This window comes from Zootoca vivipara, chromosome 5, assembly GCF_963506605.1.
Source record: "Zootoca vivipara chromosome 5, rZooViv1.1, whole genome shotgun sequence".
NCBI lineage: Eukaryota > Metazoa > Chordata > Lepidosauria > Squamata > Lacertidae > Zootoca > Zootoca vivipara.
In genome coordinates, this window is record NC_083280.1 from 46,598,933 (window position 1) to 46,618,362 (window position 19,430).

The 19,430-nt window shown below is 40.8% G+C and overlaps 1 protein-coding gene across 1 annotated transcript in view; it reads left to right on the top strand.

The window, feature by feature from the left end:
- Window positions 1-19,430, top strand: part of SORCS3 (sortilin related VPS10 domain containing receptor 3) — a 420,615-nt gene that overhangs the window by 267,775 nt on the left and 133,410 nt on the right. Inside the window, exon 6 of the mRNA XM_035133724.2 lies at window positions 17,051-17,115. Within this exon, the coding sequence (XP_034989615.2) occupies window positions 17,051-17,115 (65 nt within the window). The remainder of the gene's footprint in view (window positions 1-17,050; window positions 17,116-19,430) is intronic.

Here is a 19,430-nt window from a genome sequence, read left to right on the forward strand (position 1 = left end):
TGCAGGGGAAAGGGACCTACTGCAGCTACCAACAAAGGTTCTGTCACCTGTGGGCTTCAAACACATGTATATATATTTATTTTAAAAATAAATATAAAAGGGGCTATTGCTGCTGTCATAATTCCAACCCCCCCCCCAACACAAATTGCCTGTGAATGGGGTCATGGATGTGGCTTGTGGGGCAATTTTCACACAGCCCAAACAAAAGCTGTTGGTCCTTGTGAATACTTAGAGTACAAAGGCTATGCTTCCTGTACCAATATTGAATGTATTGTTTGAACATATATGGGAAAAATCTACTTGTATAACCTTCATTGTGATAAATAGAAGTAATGCTTTGTTTCCTCAACCTATGAGGCTCATTTTGCAGATGTGTTTTATCCTTGACAATTATGCCAACTGTTGTCCGAGCAGCTTTTCTGGAAGCTTTTAAAGCCCTGGTTTGTTGTGTTCTTCTGCTACTGCACTGATTTATTAAACAAAGCTCTTGCTCCAAAGCTCCCCTCCCCTTTCCCAAAGTGTGTCTCTCTGCCTCACCATCCAGAAATAGCTGAATCACTGAGCCATAGCAGATCAGGCATGTCGTATTTGGAGTCTAAAATGCTCATGCAAATGAAATGGATGAAGCGCACTGGGAAGAGCTGAGCATCTGTAGGCTGCTGAGTTTTTCCGGTGCAGTGTTTTCAATAGAATGGATGCTTACTGCCAAATTGGGTGGTTAGGTGGGGAAAGAAACCCATCAATTTTGTGAAAATGGTTTGTTTGAAAATGAAATAAAGAGCAATGTGATCATATCAGTGTGTAAAAAAAAAAGATGGGTGAAACAATACTTGCATACCTTGAAGGAAGTGTAGCTGCTAATATGGGGATAGGGATAATAAAAAAGTTCACACATTTAATTCAGAAATCCTTTGGGTTTGCCTGGCATCTCTGCATGTTTCTCTCTCTCTCCTTAGAAAGCTGAATCAAATCATTGGTCCAGCTAGCTCAGGATTGTTGACACTGACTGCGGGCTTTTCAGAGTTTCAGACAGGAGTCCCCCCCCCCCACTTACCTGGAGATGTCAGGGTTTGAATCTTAGACCTTAGGCATGCAAAATAAGTGCTCATTCATGGAGCTATGCCTTTTCCCCTTGACCAGAAAAATAATATATTTTAGGGATTTCCTTCTGTTGAAGGAAACAGGGCACTGCAATTGGGGCACTAAAATGTCCTTGTTTCCCATATGAATTTGTTCCCATATGAATTTCTTGCACTTCTCCCGGTAAAAATAGTGGAACTGAGGACATCTGTAATAGGTTTGTTTAACGCAGCAAGACAGTTATGGTAAAAGATTACTGACTCTGATTATCTTAACAGTTATGTGTAGTAGGGGTTGGGATCCTGACCAGCTTGCTACCTTGCCCACAGTGAGTAGCTGTTCTATGTGGTTACTGGACACCTTATCTGTTTGATTTAATATTTATTTGTTTATCTATAGTCTACCCTATTAGCAGAATCACTTGAATAACACAGATGGTATCCAGAGAGAAAGTAAATAGTTAAGGGAGGGATAATACTTCAGTACTCCATCTGTCATGGATGTTTTCTTTAGCTGAGATTCCTGCATTGCAGGGGTTTGACTAGATGACTCTTGGGGTCCCTTCCAACTCTACAATTCTGTGATTATATGATAAACTGAGGAGAAACATACAGATAAGGCCTAATTCATAGCAGGGAGACATACAACTAGAATACAGGAGATAAATCCAGCAGAATGAACTAGCCTATCAGAACTTGAGCTCCCTCTGCAAGGATCATGCCATCCAGATTAGTTGCTAGGCAACACCCTCACCCCTCTGTTGACTGTCAACAGAATTAACCCTTAGGTTACTAATAGAATGATCTCTGCTGCTGTACTTATAACACCCAAGGTAGAAAACAATAACATTTAGAATTACAATTAAAACAAAATCAGTCATAGCAATAAAATTCCTTAGGTAGTAATGAGATTTTATGCAGTATTTTATCCTACAGGTTTTTGTACTGCACCCATCTACTTTATATATGAATGGTTCATGGCCCAAGCATTAATAAACTACTAATAAAATTACTAATCACCACAAATAAAACTGCATTTTTTTTTAAATGAAGCTATAGGAATTTATGATAGATGAGCTTTAATTTGTTACTTCATCTATGGCTTATAAAAGCAAATATAATTTTTTCTCTTCATATTTAGGTTTCTTCTCTTCAGTCATTTATTCTCTTCTATTTGATTTGGGCTATTGAGCACAATGAACTGGTAGCCACAGCATTGGTTTTGTTTTCTCTGTCATTTTGGGTGTCACTACCATTCTGATAAGCCAGTTCCTCCCTCCTTTTCTTTTCTTCTGGTTGGAACGTATTTTGTTTCCTGGACATATATAGACTTTATTATACTAAATGCATGTGCTGTCCAAATGCTGAAAGTGTAGGTGAGAGGCAGAGACATGTGTGCAAGTCCTGCTGCAAACTTCCTTACAGTTGCACATGTCTCACACTCACTGAGTCCTTGACTTCCTTTGAAGATGAGTAGAAACCCTCTGTAGAACTTTCAACACAGGAGAGATTGGGACGAGGACAGGATCACTGAGGATGCCAGGGATGGGACTTAAGTACACACCCCTGCCCTTAGATAAACTTTCAGCATTCATGTGGTCAGGTAAATGCCTTAGCGCAGCCATCCCCAAACTGCGGCCCTCCAGATGTTTTGGCCTACAACTCCCATGATCCCTAGCTAACAGGACCAGAGGTCGGGGAAGATGGGAATTGTAGTCCAAAACATCTGGAGGGCCGAAGTTTGGGGATGCCTGCCTTAGCGTGCCGCGTATGCCTTCCAGATGCATTCCCTGCATTGTGACTTTGTACCACTGGCATGCTTTAATGTATTTTTAACCTTCTTTTGGAAGCCACCTGGAGTGGCTGGGGAAACCCAGCCAGATGGGCAGGCTAGAAATAAATAAATAAATAAATAAATAAATAAATAAATAAATTGCTTTGGATATTATGAGCTAATCTCTTAGCCCATGTTGTTCTGCTGCTGGAAAGCAGTGTTAAACTTGGATGCTGGAGCCATAGCACACGCCTCTCTCCTCCAGCATACGCATAACACCGTCCATGAGATTGGAGCCACGTATGGAGACATAAGTGTCCATCTGTTGAATTAGGCCCTTGTGCACAGACTCCACAGTTGAGGAATGTTTAGATATGGAAATTTTTGCCTTAACTCTCAGGGTCACGTCAGCTTGCTTTATTTGGATCATTTATCTAGATCATTTATATCCTTTCCATTCTTCAGCCTGTGAAATCAGCAGATTGTCTATTAGCATTTCCAATCCTTTTAAAGCACAATTTAGCTTCAGTTCTTTTTTATTTAGCCCTTCATTATACTTACTCCTTGAAACACATGGGAAACTTCTCTTTGTTGGCTCTGTTGAGAAGTAAAGAAATTAGCTGAGTACAAGACAGTTGGCAACTTTCTGCCTTATCTTGCAGATTAACCGTCCTATTTACTGCTTTCGCAAACGTACCAGAAATCCAGAGTCACAGAAGTTAACTCTGTGGAAGACATTAATTCAGTCTGTGGGGACTGGCCCAGGGCAGTTCTTTAAAGCATGCTCCCCAAGCTTCTTCAGCCGCAGACTAATCTGAAATGTCCTAAACCAAAAGGCTGCTACAGCTCTCTTGAGAGACACTCTATCATAGCCTTGCACTAGTAAATGATGTCTTCCTATACTCAGCCAAAATGATAAATGCTTTCCTTTATTTGCCATGTCTGCAGATAGTTTTAATTGTACATGTAGTGTGCAATTTTTTGTGTGCACACCACAAAAAGCCAAAGTGACATAATTATTAAGGAGCCACAGTGAGAAGGATAGCCCCTAAAATAAAATAAAATAAAATAAAATAAAAAGCAGGAAGGGAAGCAGCAGTCTCCAGAACAACAACAACACCCACCCAACCAAACAAACAAGGAGGTGGGTGAACTTCAAAAGATGCTAGAGAAAATTGTTTTTGCTTTGTGTGTGTGAAAAGACCATACATAACATGCTATATGTGACAGATTTCAAGTACAACACATTATACTATTTGTTAAGGCAACTGAAAAACAATTCAAAGAGGATAATGCAAGCAGTGTGCCGTACAATTTGAAACATTTGCAATATACCATATGTAACCCTACAGAGTATAGCATTCCTTGGGGTGGCTAAAGTACATCCGTTTGTGGCCCTTAGGAGCTGTGATAGGGAATTGAAGTCTCTAAGGAGATTCGAAGAAGAGTCTATTGAAATCAGGTTTCTGCAACCAATGGGAAGCCTCCTTAGATACAAAAATGCTGCCTGTTTCATACAGTTGCTGTCCAACTTGGGGAGAGGTAGTGTGCTTATGGTCCATGGGGTCACGAAGAGTCGGACACGACTAAACGACTAAATGACTAAACAACAACAAGTGTGCTTATCCCCACTGCCCTCTTCACATGATTACTTGAACTGGGAATATGATCCCTCCATGTGGTGTGAGAGGAAAAAAGAGAATGAAGAAACTACAGAGGGAAGGGAGAGGAGACGGTGTGTGTAAAAACAGGTATCCGCGGAAGGTAGTGGAGAAGGGAGTGTGAACTGCTTTGTGTGATCATCCAGCAGCAGCTTCACAGCCAAGATATGTGACAGCTGCTGATGCCTGTGGTTGCATCCCAACCCAGGGTTGTGTCTTGGGAGAATAGTTGCTCCCAGGTAAGTAGGTATTTAATTGTGCTTTGGAAACTGATAGAGGTGGGCATAAATCTATTAATGACTATTGACCACAATGTCTATGTTCTACCTCCACTGCCAAACTGAATGCCAGTTGCTGGGAATCACAAATGAGAAGTGTGTGTTTGCACTCAGGTACTGCTTTCAGGCTTCCCATAGGCATTTGGTTGGCCACTGTGAGAATAGGATGCTGAACTAGATGGGTTAATGGCCTGATCCATCAGGGCTCTCCTTATTTTCCTATATTAACCAATCACTTACCTGTGGATCACTCAATTATGGGACACCATTCACTTTTCTTTTCTGGCTTAGGGATTGTAAGTAACACATTTATCACAGTTGTTCCTCTTGCTTCTCTCCCCCCCCCCCAACTCCTGTTCAGTTGAATAAAACTAAATCTTAAGATTTATTCCCCATTCTTTTTCTAAGTTGCCCACTGGGTTCTTCATCTAATGTCTTTCAGGAAACATGGGGCAGGGAGACTGGTGGGCTCCACTGGAACACAAAACATTATTTGGGGTTTTTGGATTCCTTTTCCTCATTCATCTCAGCACTCTTTGAACTTAAACTCCATGTTGTTGTTGTTTAGTCGTTTAGTCATGTCCGACTCTTTGTGACCCCATGGACCATAGCACGCCAGGAAACTCCATAGTTTCCTCCAAAAAAGGGGTATAGAGAGGGAAAGTAGGGCAAATATATATGTCATATTTTGAAGTTTTAAAATTCTTAGTTGCCCTGATGAAGATCTTGTATTCATGAATGTGATAGATAAGACCAGAAATCTTATCAGAAGTATTTCCACAAGACAGTTTCCCATAAGACAGTTTTCTCCAGCATCTTCTGTGGTCCAAATGCCTCAAAGTCCCAGTGCATACATCTGGCGGGCACCAATTTGGGGAAGGCTAGCATAGGCTATTACCAAAGGGAATAAGGTATTAGTGACATTATTTTTTTTTGAAAAGGATGTTGGAGTTTCCCCTTTTACACACATCTGTGTCACCTTGAACTGCTCTTTTCCATTGTCACTGCCTTAACCAAGGAACTGTCATGATACATGAAGGATACTGAAGTACGCTTTAACACACCATCTCTGCAGTTAAATGGAGTCTTTCCTCTGCACTTAATCTCTTAATCTTGGCGGCCTGCTATTTAACATGCTCTCATCCTGCACATCCATCCATGCTAACACTTTAAGTGGCCACCTGATAACTGTTAGGAGCGTCCTACTCTCGTGTAGGGCCCTGGTAGATGCACATGCCCGACTGGCATGTTTTCTCCCTCCTGGTCGATCATTCGGGAGCTTCAAAAGCTTTCTTCTGCCTGAACATCACAGCGACTAATGCCAAAAGGCATTAGCACACTTAGGGATCCGCAGAGTATTTGCAGTTTGCGTAACAGAACTCAGTAGCACAGCATTTTGGCTAATCTACGTTTATTTACATATAATACACTCGGAGCATTCTGACTTAGCTCCTGCCTCTTTCTCATCAGACAGCAAAGGGAGAAAACAAAGGACAATAGTCCCACTTCACGGAACACAGTAATACCAAAACATCCTGTCTCCGTCACTTCCCACACTGTGGAATGAAAACATACACCGTCATGTGATAGACAACAGTCCCATGACTGCAGACATGGGGAATGAATCTCCAGCATCCTCCCCCGATTCATGAACTGTGTTGCAGTCATCAGTGTAACTGCAACAAACATACAGATGACATACATAAAGTATATCCCTGTTCCACCTTTGGAACTACCTGCAATTGGATTAGCCTTGGGCTTTACCATATTGCACTTCTGACTAGTCTTGGTGTCATAGCTCTCCTGACTATCAAGAAGTTTCACACTTGGCTTTGATGGGACTCGAACCCTGGCCTCGTTCTTCTCTGAGGAATCAGTGGTGGCACACACGGCCTTTGGATGTGGTTCAGCTTCCTTCTCCAAGGAAACAGTGTCTACCCTTACAGCCCTTGGGCGTGCAGCTATGAACACCTATGAAGTTACACCATCAGTCCTCGTGGCACCTATTTTTTGGCACTCTAAAGTGTGCTACTGGTGCCTTGGTAATGGAGATGATCTGTAACACTGATATATCCATTACACCAGGCTTAGGCAAACTCGGCCCTCCAGATGTTTTGGGACTACAACTTCCATCATCCCTGACCACTGGTCCTGTTAGCTAGGGATGATGGGAGTTGTAGCCCCAAATCATCTGGAGGGCCGAGTTAGCCTTTGCCTGCACTATACTAAACATTCCTCCTTCTCCCTCACCAAGGGATGTGCAGCCCCCACTCAATAATTATCTTTCCTTTTAGGCTTCTTGACATCATTCAGGTGATTTGTTTCAGTAGGAACTCCTAATTTCCCATTGCTTTCCATTTTACTGCAGACAACATTTCTGTGGCACCTCTGCAACTAACTTGACCACATCCCCATAAGAATCTTTTCTTCCTAAATAATATTTATAACTCCTTGATACAGTGATTATGATTTGTTTTCAGTAACCTTACTTGGTTCAATTTGCTTAACTGCATCAAATGACTTTATTCATTGAATATTGTGACTCCTCTTAGATAATTTAGCTAGGCTCAAATCACTTAGCTCACGGGGAAGCCTGTTTCAGAAATACTGCCTTAATCATGAGCCTGCATTCACCAAGATTCAGCTCTCTTGAGTAATAACTGAGGATAAATAAATTGGGGCCGAGTCATTGTATTCTCTATTTGCAGCAGAAGCTCTAGCTGTCAATATATTTTTTTTAAAAAAAAATCAGAATTATTTACACACCACAATTCTATATAATCATTCCCATGCTGTTTTAAAAGCCATTAAGGCTAAATTCAAGCATAATTCAAAGGCACTAACATAAATGCCTAGATAAAACATTAAAAACTTTAATCAAAACTCAGCACCATCTCGACCTTCCTTACATTACTTCCAAATATATTATAAGTAATTTGATGGCTCATTAAAAAAATTCATTATGATGGAGAAATAACTCCCACCGGAAAACCAAGTAGCAAGCAAAACAAACCTTAACAAATGACTTATTGGCAACATGACTGAAATATTTCCATTACTGTGTCTTATGTCCAGATGTACTTTTACTTAACTGTAGAAATGAAAACTCATGTATAAGACAACACATTCTCAGGTAATGGGTGAGCACATGTGAAAGAGACACATTTTGAAATTAGGTTGATTCCTCCATCTGCAATCTGAATTAACATGATTGGACTCTGTTCAAAGCAAATAAATTTAGCAGCTTTTTAGGGTGTTGCTGAATCAAAGGTGTTTTTGAAATATAATTTTTTATCATACTGTTCTGTTCTAAAATCCTAGTTTTCAAACATGTATTTGTTAGGGGTGTGCACTGGCCACGAGATTAAGCTGTTATTTGTATCTGTAGCTTTGTAGCAAAGCTCGTGTGCGAAGTAGCCCGATCTGTTTCAGAGCTGCTTTGCGTATTTCCAGTTTGAATATTTATTTGTGTGGCAATGTCCCTCCCTCCCCGTGAGAATAAAGACACATGGCACATCAGATAGATTTAAATGGGCAAAAAGGCCACAACTTTATTGGTTACGGATGTTGAGCGGTATTGGCTTAGGCATTGGACCCTAACTGTCTATATCCTACTCCAACCTGTGTGTTGGACGTCCGGGAAGAGTTAACCACCAGTAAGGAGCCCAGTGATGTACATCAACTGAAACTCCTCCTGTGATCACCGTTAGGGGTGTGCCTACGGCCCTAACCTCCCTAGGCTTCGGACCAGACCACGCCCCCGGAATCCTTTAATGGAATACTCCTCCATTTGCAGGGAGGACACGCCCCCAGCCAACAGGATTGCTCGGCCCTCGAATGATGCGAGCGGGAACCCCGAATCGCTCAGGGGCTGAGCTCTCGGCCCTTGCGCACGTGGTCGGGTCGTGACGCCCACAACTCCACCTCCAACGCAGGCACGGAAGTGGTTTTGTGACTGAATTTGAACTATAAATATGAAGCTCTATTCTCCAGCTCCATTGGCTTTAATGGGGAATCTTAAAAGGTGACATTCCATCCCCCTTTTCACAGTGATAGATGAAATTTGCAGGCACAGGACCCCATCCTGAATGGATTAAGCTGGCAAAACTGTAGTCAGATACACCCCAAGGGCACCTTTCAAGCTCCCCCCCCTTAAAGTCTCTTTTTTTCCTTCCAGAATTTGATGCAATTTTCAGGTGTAGTCACACCTTCTGGAGGGATAAAGCCTGCCAAATTTCAGAATGTTACCTGCAGTCTATAGCAGATGGTGGGAGGTATCATTTACCTGACCTCCTGTCACTGGTGTAATTGTGCCTTAACAGGATGAGGCAGCATTGAGATAAGCACAGTGCAAACACACTGGCAGGAACACCAGATTGGTTCCGCTGCTGTGTCTGCACCTCCCACTTTTGCATTCCAGTAAGCTATAGCAATGCAAGTGTGCCCTGCTGATTGCTACTGGCTGCCATGAATCTCCCCCAAGTTCAGATTTTACCTTTTGGAGGTAGGAATCCCACAGGAGCAGGGGTGGAGAATGTTTGTGGATCCCCAGGGGAAACTTGAGTGGGGAAAATCTCTGCACCCAATCAGGAATTTGTGGGGAAACAATCTGTTCTGTCTGGGAGAAAGAAATCATTGACTTGTGTAAGAGAGGAGCAGTGGTGGTAAATAAACATGGATCATCAGGCAGGGAAAATGCTGTTATTGGGAAGGATCTTGTTACCCCAATGGTTGGGGGTGGGCTTTCTGGAGATTTTTGGAAGGGGAAAGTGAGGAGAGAGAGGAGTAGTATGGGAAAAACCAGCAGGGATTCACATACAAAACAATCACTTATTAAATTCAGCATCCCTCTCCAAAATCACTGTGATTGGCATGGTCTGGGAAAAGAATTCACTGTGATTAAAACCTAGACCTGTCCATCCAAATGTAAGATCCTGTCCCCTCTCTACCTGCTCCCGGGCCCAATGTGGTTTCCCTAGTAAACTTGCTTTACCTTCTTTCTCTCTTTTCTTCTTAAAAAACCAAAACAAAAAAGAGTGGGCAAATATCACAAGTTTTTCCCTTTAGAAGATAAATACAATTGAGAAACCATATTGTTAGCATAAATTACAACCCACAAAACACTGGCTTCTGCACCATCCCAATTCCCTCTGGCTCATTGGGGCTATTTCAGATTAAATATTTTGAGAATTGTTTACTACGCAATGCATTTGTGACCATGGAATAAATGAAGACGTTCACAAATTAAACCTTCACATCCCTTTCCCATTGGGAAGAGCTCAGTCTCCTTAGGTCAGGGATGACATCTTTGGCAGACTATCCTAATAAATGTGCAATCAAGCAAAGAACTCTGCCCTACAGCCAGACAGAGGAGCAGCTTCCAGTGCTACCAGCCCTTCAACCTTCAAGAACACTTAATTCAATAGTAGAAAGAAATTGCAGGAGAGCAAAGTCTCTAAGAGGCCAAGAGCTGTCAAGGTAAAAAAGAGGAAATAAAAAGCAATGAGTGCTTCTTTCCTTCTAATGGGATTTTGAGTCCGTTTGAGTTATTAATTGGCTAATAATCCTGAACCAGTTGCACATGTAGCTGCAGGCTCCCTGTTCTGAAGGCTGCATCAGCAGCAGTCAAGGGACACATCAGCAGAAATGTGACCTTTACCGTCCCTTCTGGCTGCATCGTCTTCTGCTGGCTTGATTTGAGATGAGCAGTGATAAAAAGGAGACAGTCTGGGACAAAGAGAGCTAGCCATTCTGCAGGGTCCCGCATAGCAATATTGAGAAGTAGGCACATATTGGTGCTTTTTTCCGTGTTCAACCAAAACATTGTGTGTGCAAGACTAGGTTTTGCATGGTACACAGCAATCTATTGTGGACCAGGGAAAACAGAAGTCAGAAATGAGGAAGGGACACTGCCCCCTCAATTTCTCCTATTCTCTTTATAAGCATCATATATTGTCAACTTGTGCTACTAGAAAATTTTTAGGGGGTGCATGGTCATAAGATGACAGGAACAGCCTGCTAGATTAGATATGGGCCCCACCTAGTTACAACTTCCAGTTTCCAGCAGTGGCTAGCTATCTGGAAGCCGCTGAGAAGCCCATAAGGCTTGTGATATTGAATCTCTCAAAGTAATATGAACTGTTAACATTTTGCTGTTTGCTTGTTTTTATCCCATAGGAAGGGGAAAGAGCAATTGACCAGCAGGTACAGAAACAGAATCGGTACCAAACTCCTGTTGTAAAACAGGTTCATCTGGGCCAGATTCAATTACATTAGACCAACTAAGTTTGTTCTTGTATAAGCTTTTGTGTGCATGCACACTTCTTCAGATACCTGCAAGCACACTTGGCAAACCAGATGCTTTCCACAGGTGTCTGCCTCTGTTTCTCCATTATTCCCCCAAATTTCATCACTTTACTTACATTATTTTCAGGCTTAACTGGGTTTTTTGCTGGAGGCAATTAACGCAGAAATGAGCATTAAACTTACACTATATGCCACTTGATTTCCACAAGTCACTTTTATGTCATGCGAAAGCTCAAATATAAAGAGGAAATTAACAGTTAGAGAAATGTCAGGGAAATGGAATGAGCTGCCATTGGATTGCAGCCTCAATCTGTATATGGTTGCCCATTGGTTATTAGGGCAAGTTATCTGTATATGTGCTGTAGTATATAAAGCCCTTAACAGCTTGAGACCAGTTTGCCTGCTTAAAACATTTTTGTTTAGATCAGCCTATCTAAACATGTTGGAGTTAAATGGGTTTTATTTCTTTTTAGATACTATTGATTTCAGTCTTTTGGAAGTTTTTTAAATACCTGTTTTTACTGAGAATCTTGATGTTTTCTTCTGTATTCTTGTAAACTGCTTAGGGGTGTATGTATAAATTTTGCTAAATAAATGCCTAGTTTATTCTTCCAAAAGACAACATGCAATTCTTCAGATGGATTCTGCACTAGTTTTTGAATGCCATTATCAATGTCAAAATAATGAGGTCATAACGAATTTGAAGCCACAATATTATCTAGTACACTTCCTACAAGAAGTTTTTATATGAAATACTGTAACATATTCTTTACAGCATTATTCAACAAAACATAATTTTGGGTGGTTTTTTAAACATGTCTTCTGGTTCTGTGCCTTATGATCATATTTCAGAGGTATTTCCTCAGTTGTGTGGATGCGGAACACATTTACGAAAGAGGGGAAAGTTGTGGTTTCCGGCATTCTAATTATAGATTGTTCCTTGGCCATCACATTAGAGTATGCAGTACAAGTTCTGCATATGCGGATCTCTCAAAGGGCCTTTGAGCAGATAAATTACTTAAATCCTCTTAGACATATACTTGGGGTTAAATGATGGTCCTTTGTGCATATTTTATTTTAAACTGTAACATTAAAGGAAAGGAAGCATAATTGAGGGGCCTTTCTCTATTGTCTCTTCCCCCCTTTTTGTTATGAATAGACCTGTCAGTTATGTCAAAGCAAATTAGGAAAACAACCAGATCACAAGCATTAGCACAAGTGGAGAAGATTGACATGTTTCAAATGTATTGTGCTTGCCTGATCTGCATTCTAAATCATCTGCTGGTTGATTGCCAGGGTGTCAATTGCATGTTAGGCTTTCTTTGTCCTAACAGTTCCAGTTTATATATGCAAATAAAAATCATTTTAGGAATTTGAGAATGTACCAGGAAGCAGTGTGGTCCCCCTCCCCTGACAAAATGGAACTTCTCTCCTGATCTCTTCCAGATTCAACTGGAACCACCAAAAAGAGAACCTGAATTTAAATCACCCATTTAAATCAGCCAGTCTATTTGTGCTTATTTTGTAAGGAAAGGTGCATTGCATTGCAGCTTGCCATTGAACTAAGTTATTTTACAACTAAACAAGACCTTGACTGGAACACCTTACTTTTAAGGCACATATTCATATTGTCAGGAATTGTTATAGCCAGTGCTTTTTTTCTGGGGGGGATGAAGGGGGATGCATACTCCTAAACATTTTGTGAATCTAAATTTGGCCTCATTGAGGGGCAGTATATCAAAATGAATAGGAAAATGAGAGTACCCTTAAACATTTTTTTAAGAAAAAAACAAACACTGATTTATAGCCGTGCAATTGACCAGTTTCACAGGTAAGAAGGAAAGCCAATTGTTTAGGTTATGGTTCTCAGAAATATTTTGAGAAAAGGGTTAATCATTTTCAGTCAGATACCATATTATCTAATGGTGACAGAGTCCAATTCAGATCTGAATAATTTTCTACACTAGTGTCTTTGTATTTATGGCACTGGGCTGCTCAATAAGGAAGATTATGCTTAATCGTAGCTCTGAATATGCATCAAGTTAACATGTGTAAGCTACCAAATAGAATCCATGCACCATTTAAAAGTTTGCCGACCTGTTGTTGTAAGACGCTGATTCAGGGCCCAAACCAGGGGCAACAATGCAAGCAGCATACTGAAAAAGATCTGGTAAATGCACAGGAAATAGGCTGCCATCTTAGGTGCATGCATAGAAATTTCACATGTGAACCATGTGGAAGGTCCTATGGGGAGAGAAAAATGGAGTGTGGATCGGCAGCTCTCAGCATGTACCTCCTGTAGGTATTTCAGGCCGCTGAGCAGATACTTCTGTCCCATAGTTGACAATCGGTCTATTCTAGAGGTCTATTGTAACTCTCTATGTGAAGATCGTGGGCAGATAAGGTTTCATTTTAATGTTGCTTGAAGCTTTGTATGTGAAGTTGGGGTATATGTGCAAAGCTGTCGCTAACATTTTGCTGACAGAGGCAAAGGACCAGATGGTCGCCCGCACACATCCCTTACTTGTACAAAAGATAGGATGTGGAACCTAACTTCAACATTTGCAACAGTACAGCATCTTCTACTGCTCCCAAAGGGCATAGACTAGCTTAGAGGATGCAGGGCAGGTTATGTAGCACATATAGTTTTGTTCCCTACCCTCTCATCCTAATTTTCCACCTTAGGCAGCTGTCTCCGTCTGCCTCATGGTGGGACCAGCTCTAAAATGCACATGCAAAAACTACGTGCATTTTCCCCCCACGTGCTGGTAATTACTAGATTGGGGCTATGGTGCCTATCTTGGTATTGTTATTAATATTATATATTTACTTATACCCCATTCTTTTCCTTGACAGGAAATAAGGAAGCTTACAGATAAAAACAAAAATTACTAAAAACCTAGAAAAATCTATCATTAAAATACAATTAAACATTGATAGAATTAAAATGATATACAGATATACAGACATACAGGCCATAACCAGTAGTTTGAATTGTGCTTGGAAACAGATCAGTAGGCAGTAGAGCTGTTCTAGCAAGGGAGTCATCTGCTTCCTATAACCAGCTGTGCTATATTGGTATATAAATTTAATAATGGTCATGATAGCCACTATATTAACTAGTGTACCTTAACAGAAGTTTTTATATTAAAGAAACTGCCAGCTGGAACATATGATAAAATACTCAGGCAATGTTAACTATATATATATATATATATATATATATATATATATATATATATATACACACACACACACACACACACACACACACACACACACATATATATATATGTATATATATATATATATATATATATATATATATATATATATATATATATATATATATATAATTCACTACTAGCTTCCTCAGTCAGTAAGCTGGTATATCAGAACTCTAGGTGCCTTCTTCTTCTTAGAATGCAGCATTTTCTAATTCCCATCTTGCTTTTTAATCTTAATGAGAAGCAAGTTCTTCCACCCTCCCTTGGTTCCACTAAATAGGCAACCAATTTTTCCATATTATATTCATTATTATATGTAAACTACCATATGCATATTATATGTATATATACTCCAGGTTCCTAAAGTAGCCAGCTCATAAAGAGAGGCATGCACCAATGCACATCACTGTATAAAATAAGTATTACTAATACACAATTAAAGGATAAAGGTACCCCTGACTGTTAGGTCCAGTTGCAAATGTTTCTGGGGTTCCATGCTCATCTTGTTCTATAAGCCGAGGGAGCCGGCGTTTGTCCGCAGACAGCTTCCGGGTCATGTGGCCAGCATGACTAAGCCACTTGGCAAACCAGAGCAGCGCACGGAAACGCCGTTTACCTTCCCACCGGAGCGGTACCTATTTATCTACTGACACTTTTTTTTTTGCATGCTTTTGAACTGCTAGGTTGGCAGGAGCTGGGCCCGAGCAACGGGAGCTCACCCTGTCATGGGGATTCGAACTGCTGACCTTCTGATCAGCAAGCCCAAGAGGCTCAGTGGTTTAGACCACAGCACCACCCGCGTCCCTTACAGAGCTACAATTTGCCACAAGGTTTCAAAGAATGTGTGTTAACTTTGTGTACATAGTCTTTGTCTGGACAATGCCTAGATGGGAGATGCTCTGGGAACCACAAGTAAGCTAACTTTGATTCCTAGAAAGAAGAGAGGGGCAGGGATATACATGAAAAGGGGGAACCCTGATGTGTCCTTGATTTTACTTGTGGAATGTGAACATTTGGGTTAAAGAATGAACTTATTTTGTATAAAATTTGTACCCCACACTTCCTCCATAAGATCAGAGTACTGTATAATGAAAACAGATACAAAAATAACAGACAACATGAAGCAATAGCAAATAATGTAGCAGCCGAAATATTTAGGAGTGCTCAGAAGCCAGATTAAAAAGAAACGTTTTAACTGGGAAGGATGTTAGCTTGGCTCCTGCTGCTGGGCTGCCAAAGCCGCCACCATGGCAAGCTCCTTTCCCTGCGTGAAATGGAGCACCACAATTCATGCTGCCCACCTCTGGGTTCCTTCACCTGAGCTTCTTTTGGGCAAAGCCTGAAAGGGGCTGGAAATGGAGCCCAGCCCTTATAAGTGCTTGTGGGTGTGTTGATATAGATGTGAAAACCCCTTTGAGAAACTTCAATGTTCTTCATGCTTTTAGCCAGCTGTAAAATCCTGAATGCTGCACATCGGAGGAGTAGAATATAACTCATTTTCTCATTGTATGATTAAAATGACCCCAAGTTTCATGATCTTAAATGCACACAGATGGACATATGCCCCATCCCCACCAAATGTAAGGAAAAGTAATTCTGATGTTTTAGTACAAAATGAAGCATGCCAAAGAGCACAAAACAATACAGGGGAGATAACTCCCATGCCCACCAACAAACATTGCCCTCTGGCATAATTAGATGAAGTGGTTGCATCACTTCTCCTTTTTGTGTCAGTATAAGCTTTCATTAATATTTTTTTCTAAAGCCAGCTCCAAATTGATGCACAATTAATAAGGCCAATTTCACACATCTGTAATGGCCATAAGTGGAGCATTTTGTGGGAACAATGAGTTATATGTCAAAGAGTACAGGGTGGTTGCAAACTCAATTAGGAGAACATTCTGCCTTATTACCATTCTTCAATGGATCAGGAATGACCCAGGTGTTTTACCATTTGAGACAAAGAACATGCTGTTCCCCTTTTTCCACGTACAGAAGCTAATTGTGCTGACACCTGAAATTTACTTCAAAATTGGTGATGGGAGAAGACCGTACCTGAAGGCAGCAGGCTAAGTTAGCGAGTGAAGGGAAGGCTATTCTTCAACAAATCACCACTGCTCCCCACTCTCCAGCATTTGCCACCTAAGGCAATTGTCCCACTCTGCCTAATGGTAGATTAGCCCTGCAATAAATAGTTCAGCAATAGTGAAGGAGGTTTACTGAAAGACACAGCTTCATTCACCTCCACTGAATGCAAACCATGTGCCCTTCCCCAAACATACACATTCACATCTGCCTATGATACATTTGCACACTTGTTTGTGACAGCAGCTCTGGGGGGGGCTGTGCTAATCTAATAATTGGCTTTATATAAACAGAATGATCTATTCTTAATGAGTAAACAGTAGCCAAACCCATGCCAGGTTCTAGGTAAGACCCTCTCACAGGTGGATGAAATGGTATTAAATCTAAAGCCTCTGGCATTATTGTTCTCTGTGCTTTTTGAACTAGGCTATGTATTAGATCCAAGGACCTTGCCTTTCATGGGGCTGTTTCATGCACTAAATCCATTCAAGTCTCAGGGTGGCTCATTTCAAATGGGAAGAAGCCAGCTGTTTTTCTACTCCTCTTCATTTCCTATCTGCCTTGACCTCTGCTTGCTATTACAGCATTCTGCCTTTCAGATTGATTTGTTTCTCTTCTTCTTCTTCTTCTTCTCTCCCAGGTCCGTCACGGGTTTGGACAAGGAGCCTGACCTTGTACACATGGAGGCTCGCACAACAGATGGACGTGAGTGTCTCTGCGCCGAGTCTATAAAGTCAGGGAGGGAGAAACTGCATTTTCGTTTGGGTTGTTTTTGGTTCTTGATTTGCATTCTAATTGATAGGGAAGATGTGGGTCGCCAGGCTCAATTTGCTGAGTGTTTCTATCCTTAAACTCCGAGGGGAACCAAGAGTACAAGTTTCATTCCTGGAGAAAAACAACAGCTAAACTCAGAAAGAAAGAAAGAGCAAAACTCTTTGGCCAGGAGTGAAAACGGGCTTGTGAGATTGTGAATGCAAATTTGGCCAATAAAGCTCCCTGCCAACAATCTATAGGCAACCCCTATTTTAGGGTCAACCAATATGCACATTGAACCTAGAATTTGGTGGATTGGGAGTGGGATGGTGTGGAGCAGGGACAGGGCAGGGACAGAATAGGGTGTTTCAATTCCACCCTATTTCACACAAGCATACAACGATCCCGAACGCAACCCGCATGCAAAACGGGGGTTTCCTCTATCTATCGACATATCTATCTATCTATCTATCTATCTATCTATCTATCTATCTATCTATCATCTATCTATCTATCTATCTATCTATCTATCTATCTATCTATCTATCTATCTTCCTGGGCCAGGGAGCCGGTCTCCTCCTTCCCTGTTGTTACCTGCACCATCTTCCTTCATTTTCAGAATATGCCACCAGGCTATCCTACTGATACAGTTATAGCTGGAGTACCAACACTTTTAATATGGCATTTCTAGAAACTACTGATTTCTGTATTGTTTTGGCCATCCATATTTTTGAGCAAAGGCCTTACTTGCTTCTCGTCTTGTATGGCAACAACACATGCCACTGGAACACACTTGTTGGTTCCTTGGCGATATTTTTATTTTTAGCAAAGCAGCTTCAGGGGAACAGAGAACAGGTTTCAGTTACATAACAACAGGGATTCTCGCAATTGCCCAGACTTTGTCATTCCACATGGTTCTGAAGAAATGAGGGATTGGACAGAAATTCCACACAGGGGTGGGGTTGACCCTGCAAGCACCCCAATTGAATTATTGTGAACATAACTGAAGAAAGCAGTGTCTGCAAAGAGGAGACCTTCCTCCTGGATTCTGTTCACACAACCTGCTTTCCTCCACCACCTACCACATCATCCTCATCCAAGCAACCCCCACAAAAGACTCATTTTGTGGAATTGGAGGTAGCGCAGAGGGTTCTGTTAAAAACCAGCAGCACACAAAGGACAATGCTAGTTCCCAAGTTTTTTTTTTCCTGCAGGACAGCATAGGAGCTGAGTCACAACCATCATAATATTCAGTGGAAAATGAGGCCAGTATTATCCTTTCCAGCCTTCTGCTTCCTCATAGGACCAAATTCATGTTTGGGGTGAGCACCAGTCTGCTCACCATCTCAAGAGGAAATAGTGTCATGTGTAATTAGCCTAGGAAGTGGTATTTGCCATTTCATGCTTTGGAAAAATCCTTGTATTCTCAAGGACTTGGGAGTTTTCTCTGTTTTTTTTAAAAAAAACATTTTAAAAATACTTTATTTCATAATTCTTAAAATTTACATAGTAAAGAAACACAAAGGAAACACAAAAAACCGAGAAAACAAGAAAAAAGAACCAAATAAACCGTAAACAATATACATGAACCAGAACTCAAATTCAAGCATAGACCAAACCAAACATACAAAAACCATAATAACCAAACATAATAGCCAGAAATAACGTGTATATATATATATATATATATATATATATATATACATGCATATATATACTAACTCAAAAGCTAACTGATTCCCAAATAACTCACACATCAAGTATCAGGCATACTGTAAAAAAAAAAAAAACCGAAAGAAAAACACAAAAGAAAGGATACAAAAACGGAAAAATGCAAAATACACAGTGCGAATACACATAGAAATAAAAATAAAGAATAAAAAAATAAAAACCAAAATACTTCTGATTGTCTGCGTACTGGTGTCTTGTATTGTAATCTTTCCTTTACTTGTTATACCCCAACTTTCGCCCCCGGCCACTTCCGGGTAAATTTACCTACTTTTACCTAAAATATGTTATCTCTTTGTACAGTTTTTAGTTTAAGCATATCACCAACTCCGATTTTAAGCCCTCCTTTGTTAAATATTCCTCTAATAATTTCCATTCCCTTTGGATTTTTTGATTTGGGGTGTTTCTTATGTAGGCTGTCATCTTTGCTAAGTTCATATACTCTATTAATTTATTTTGCCAATCCCATAATGTCGGTGTCTCTTCCCCTTTCCATCTCTGTGCTATAAGAGTCCTTGCCGCTACCACCGCGTACAGTA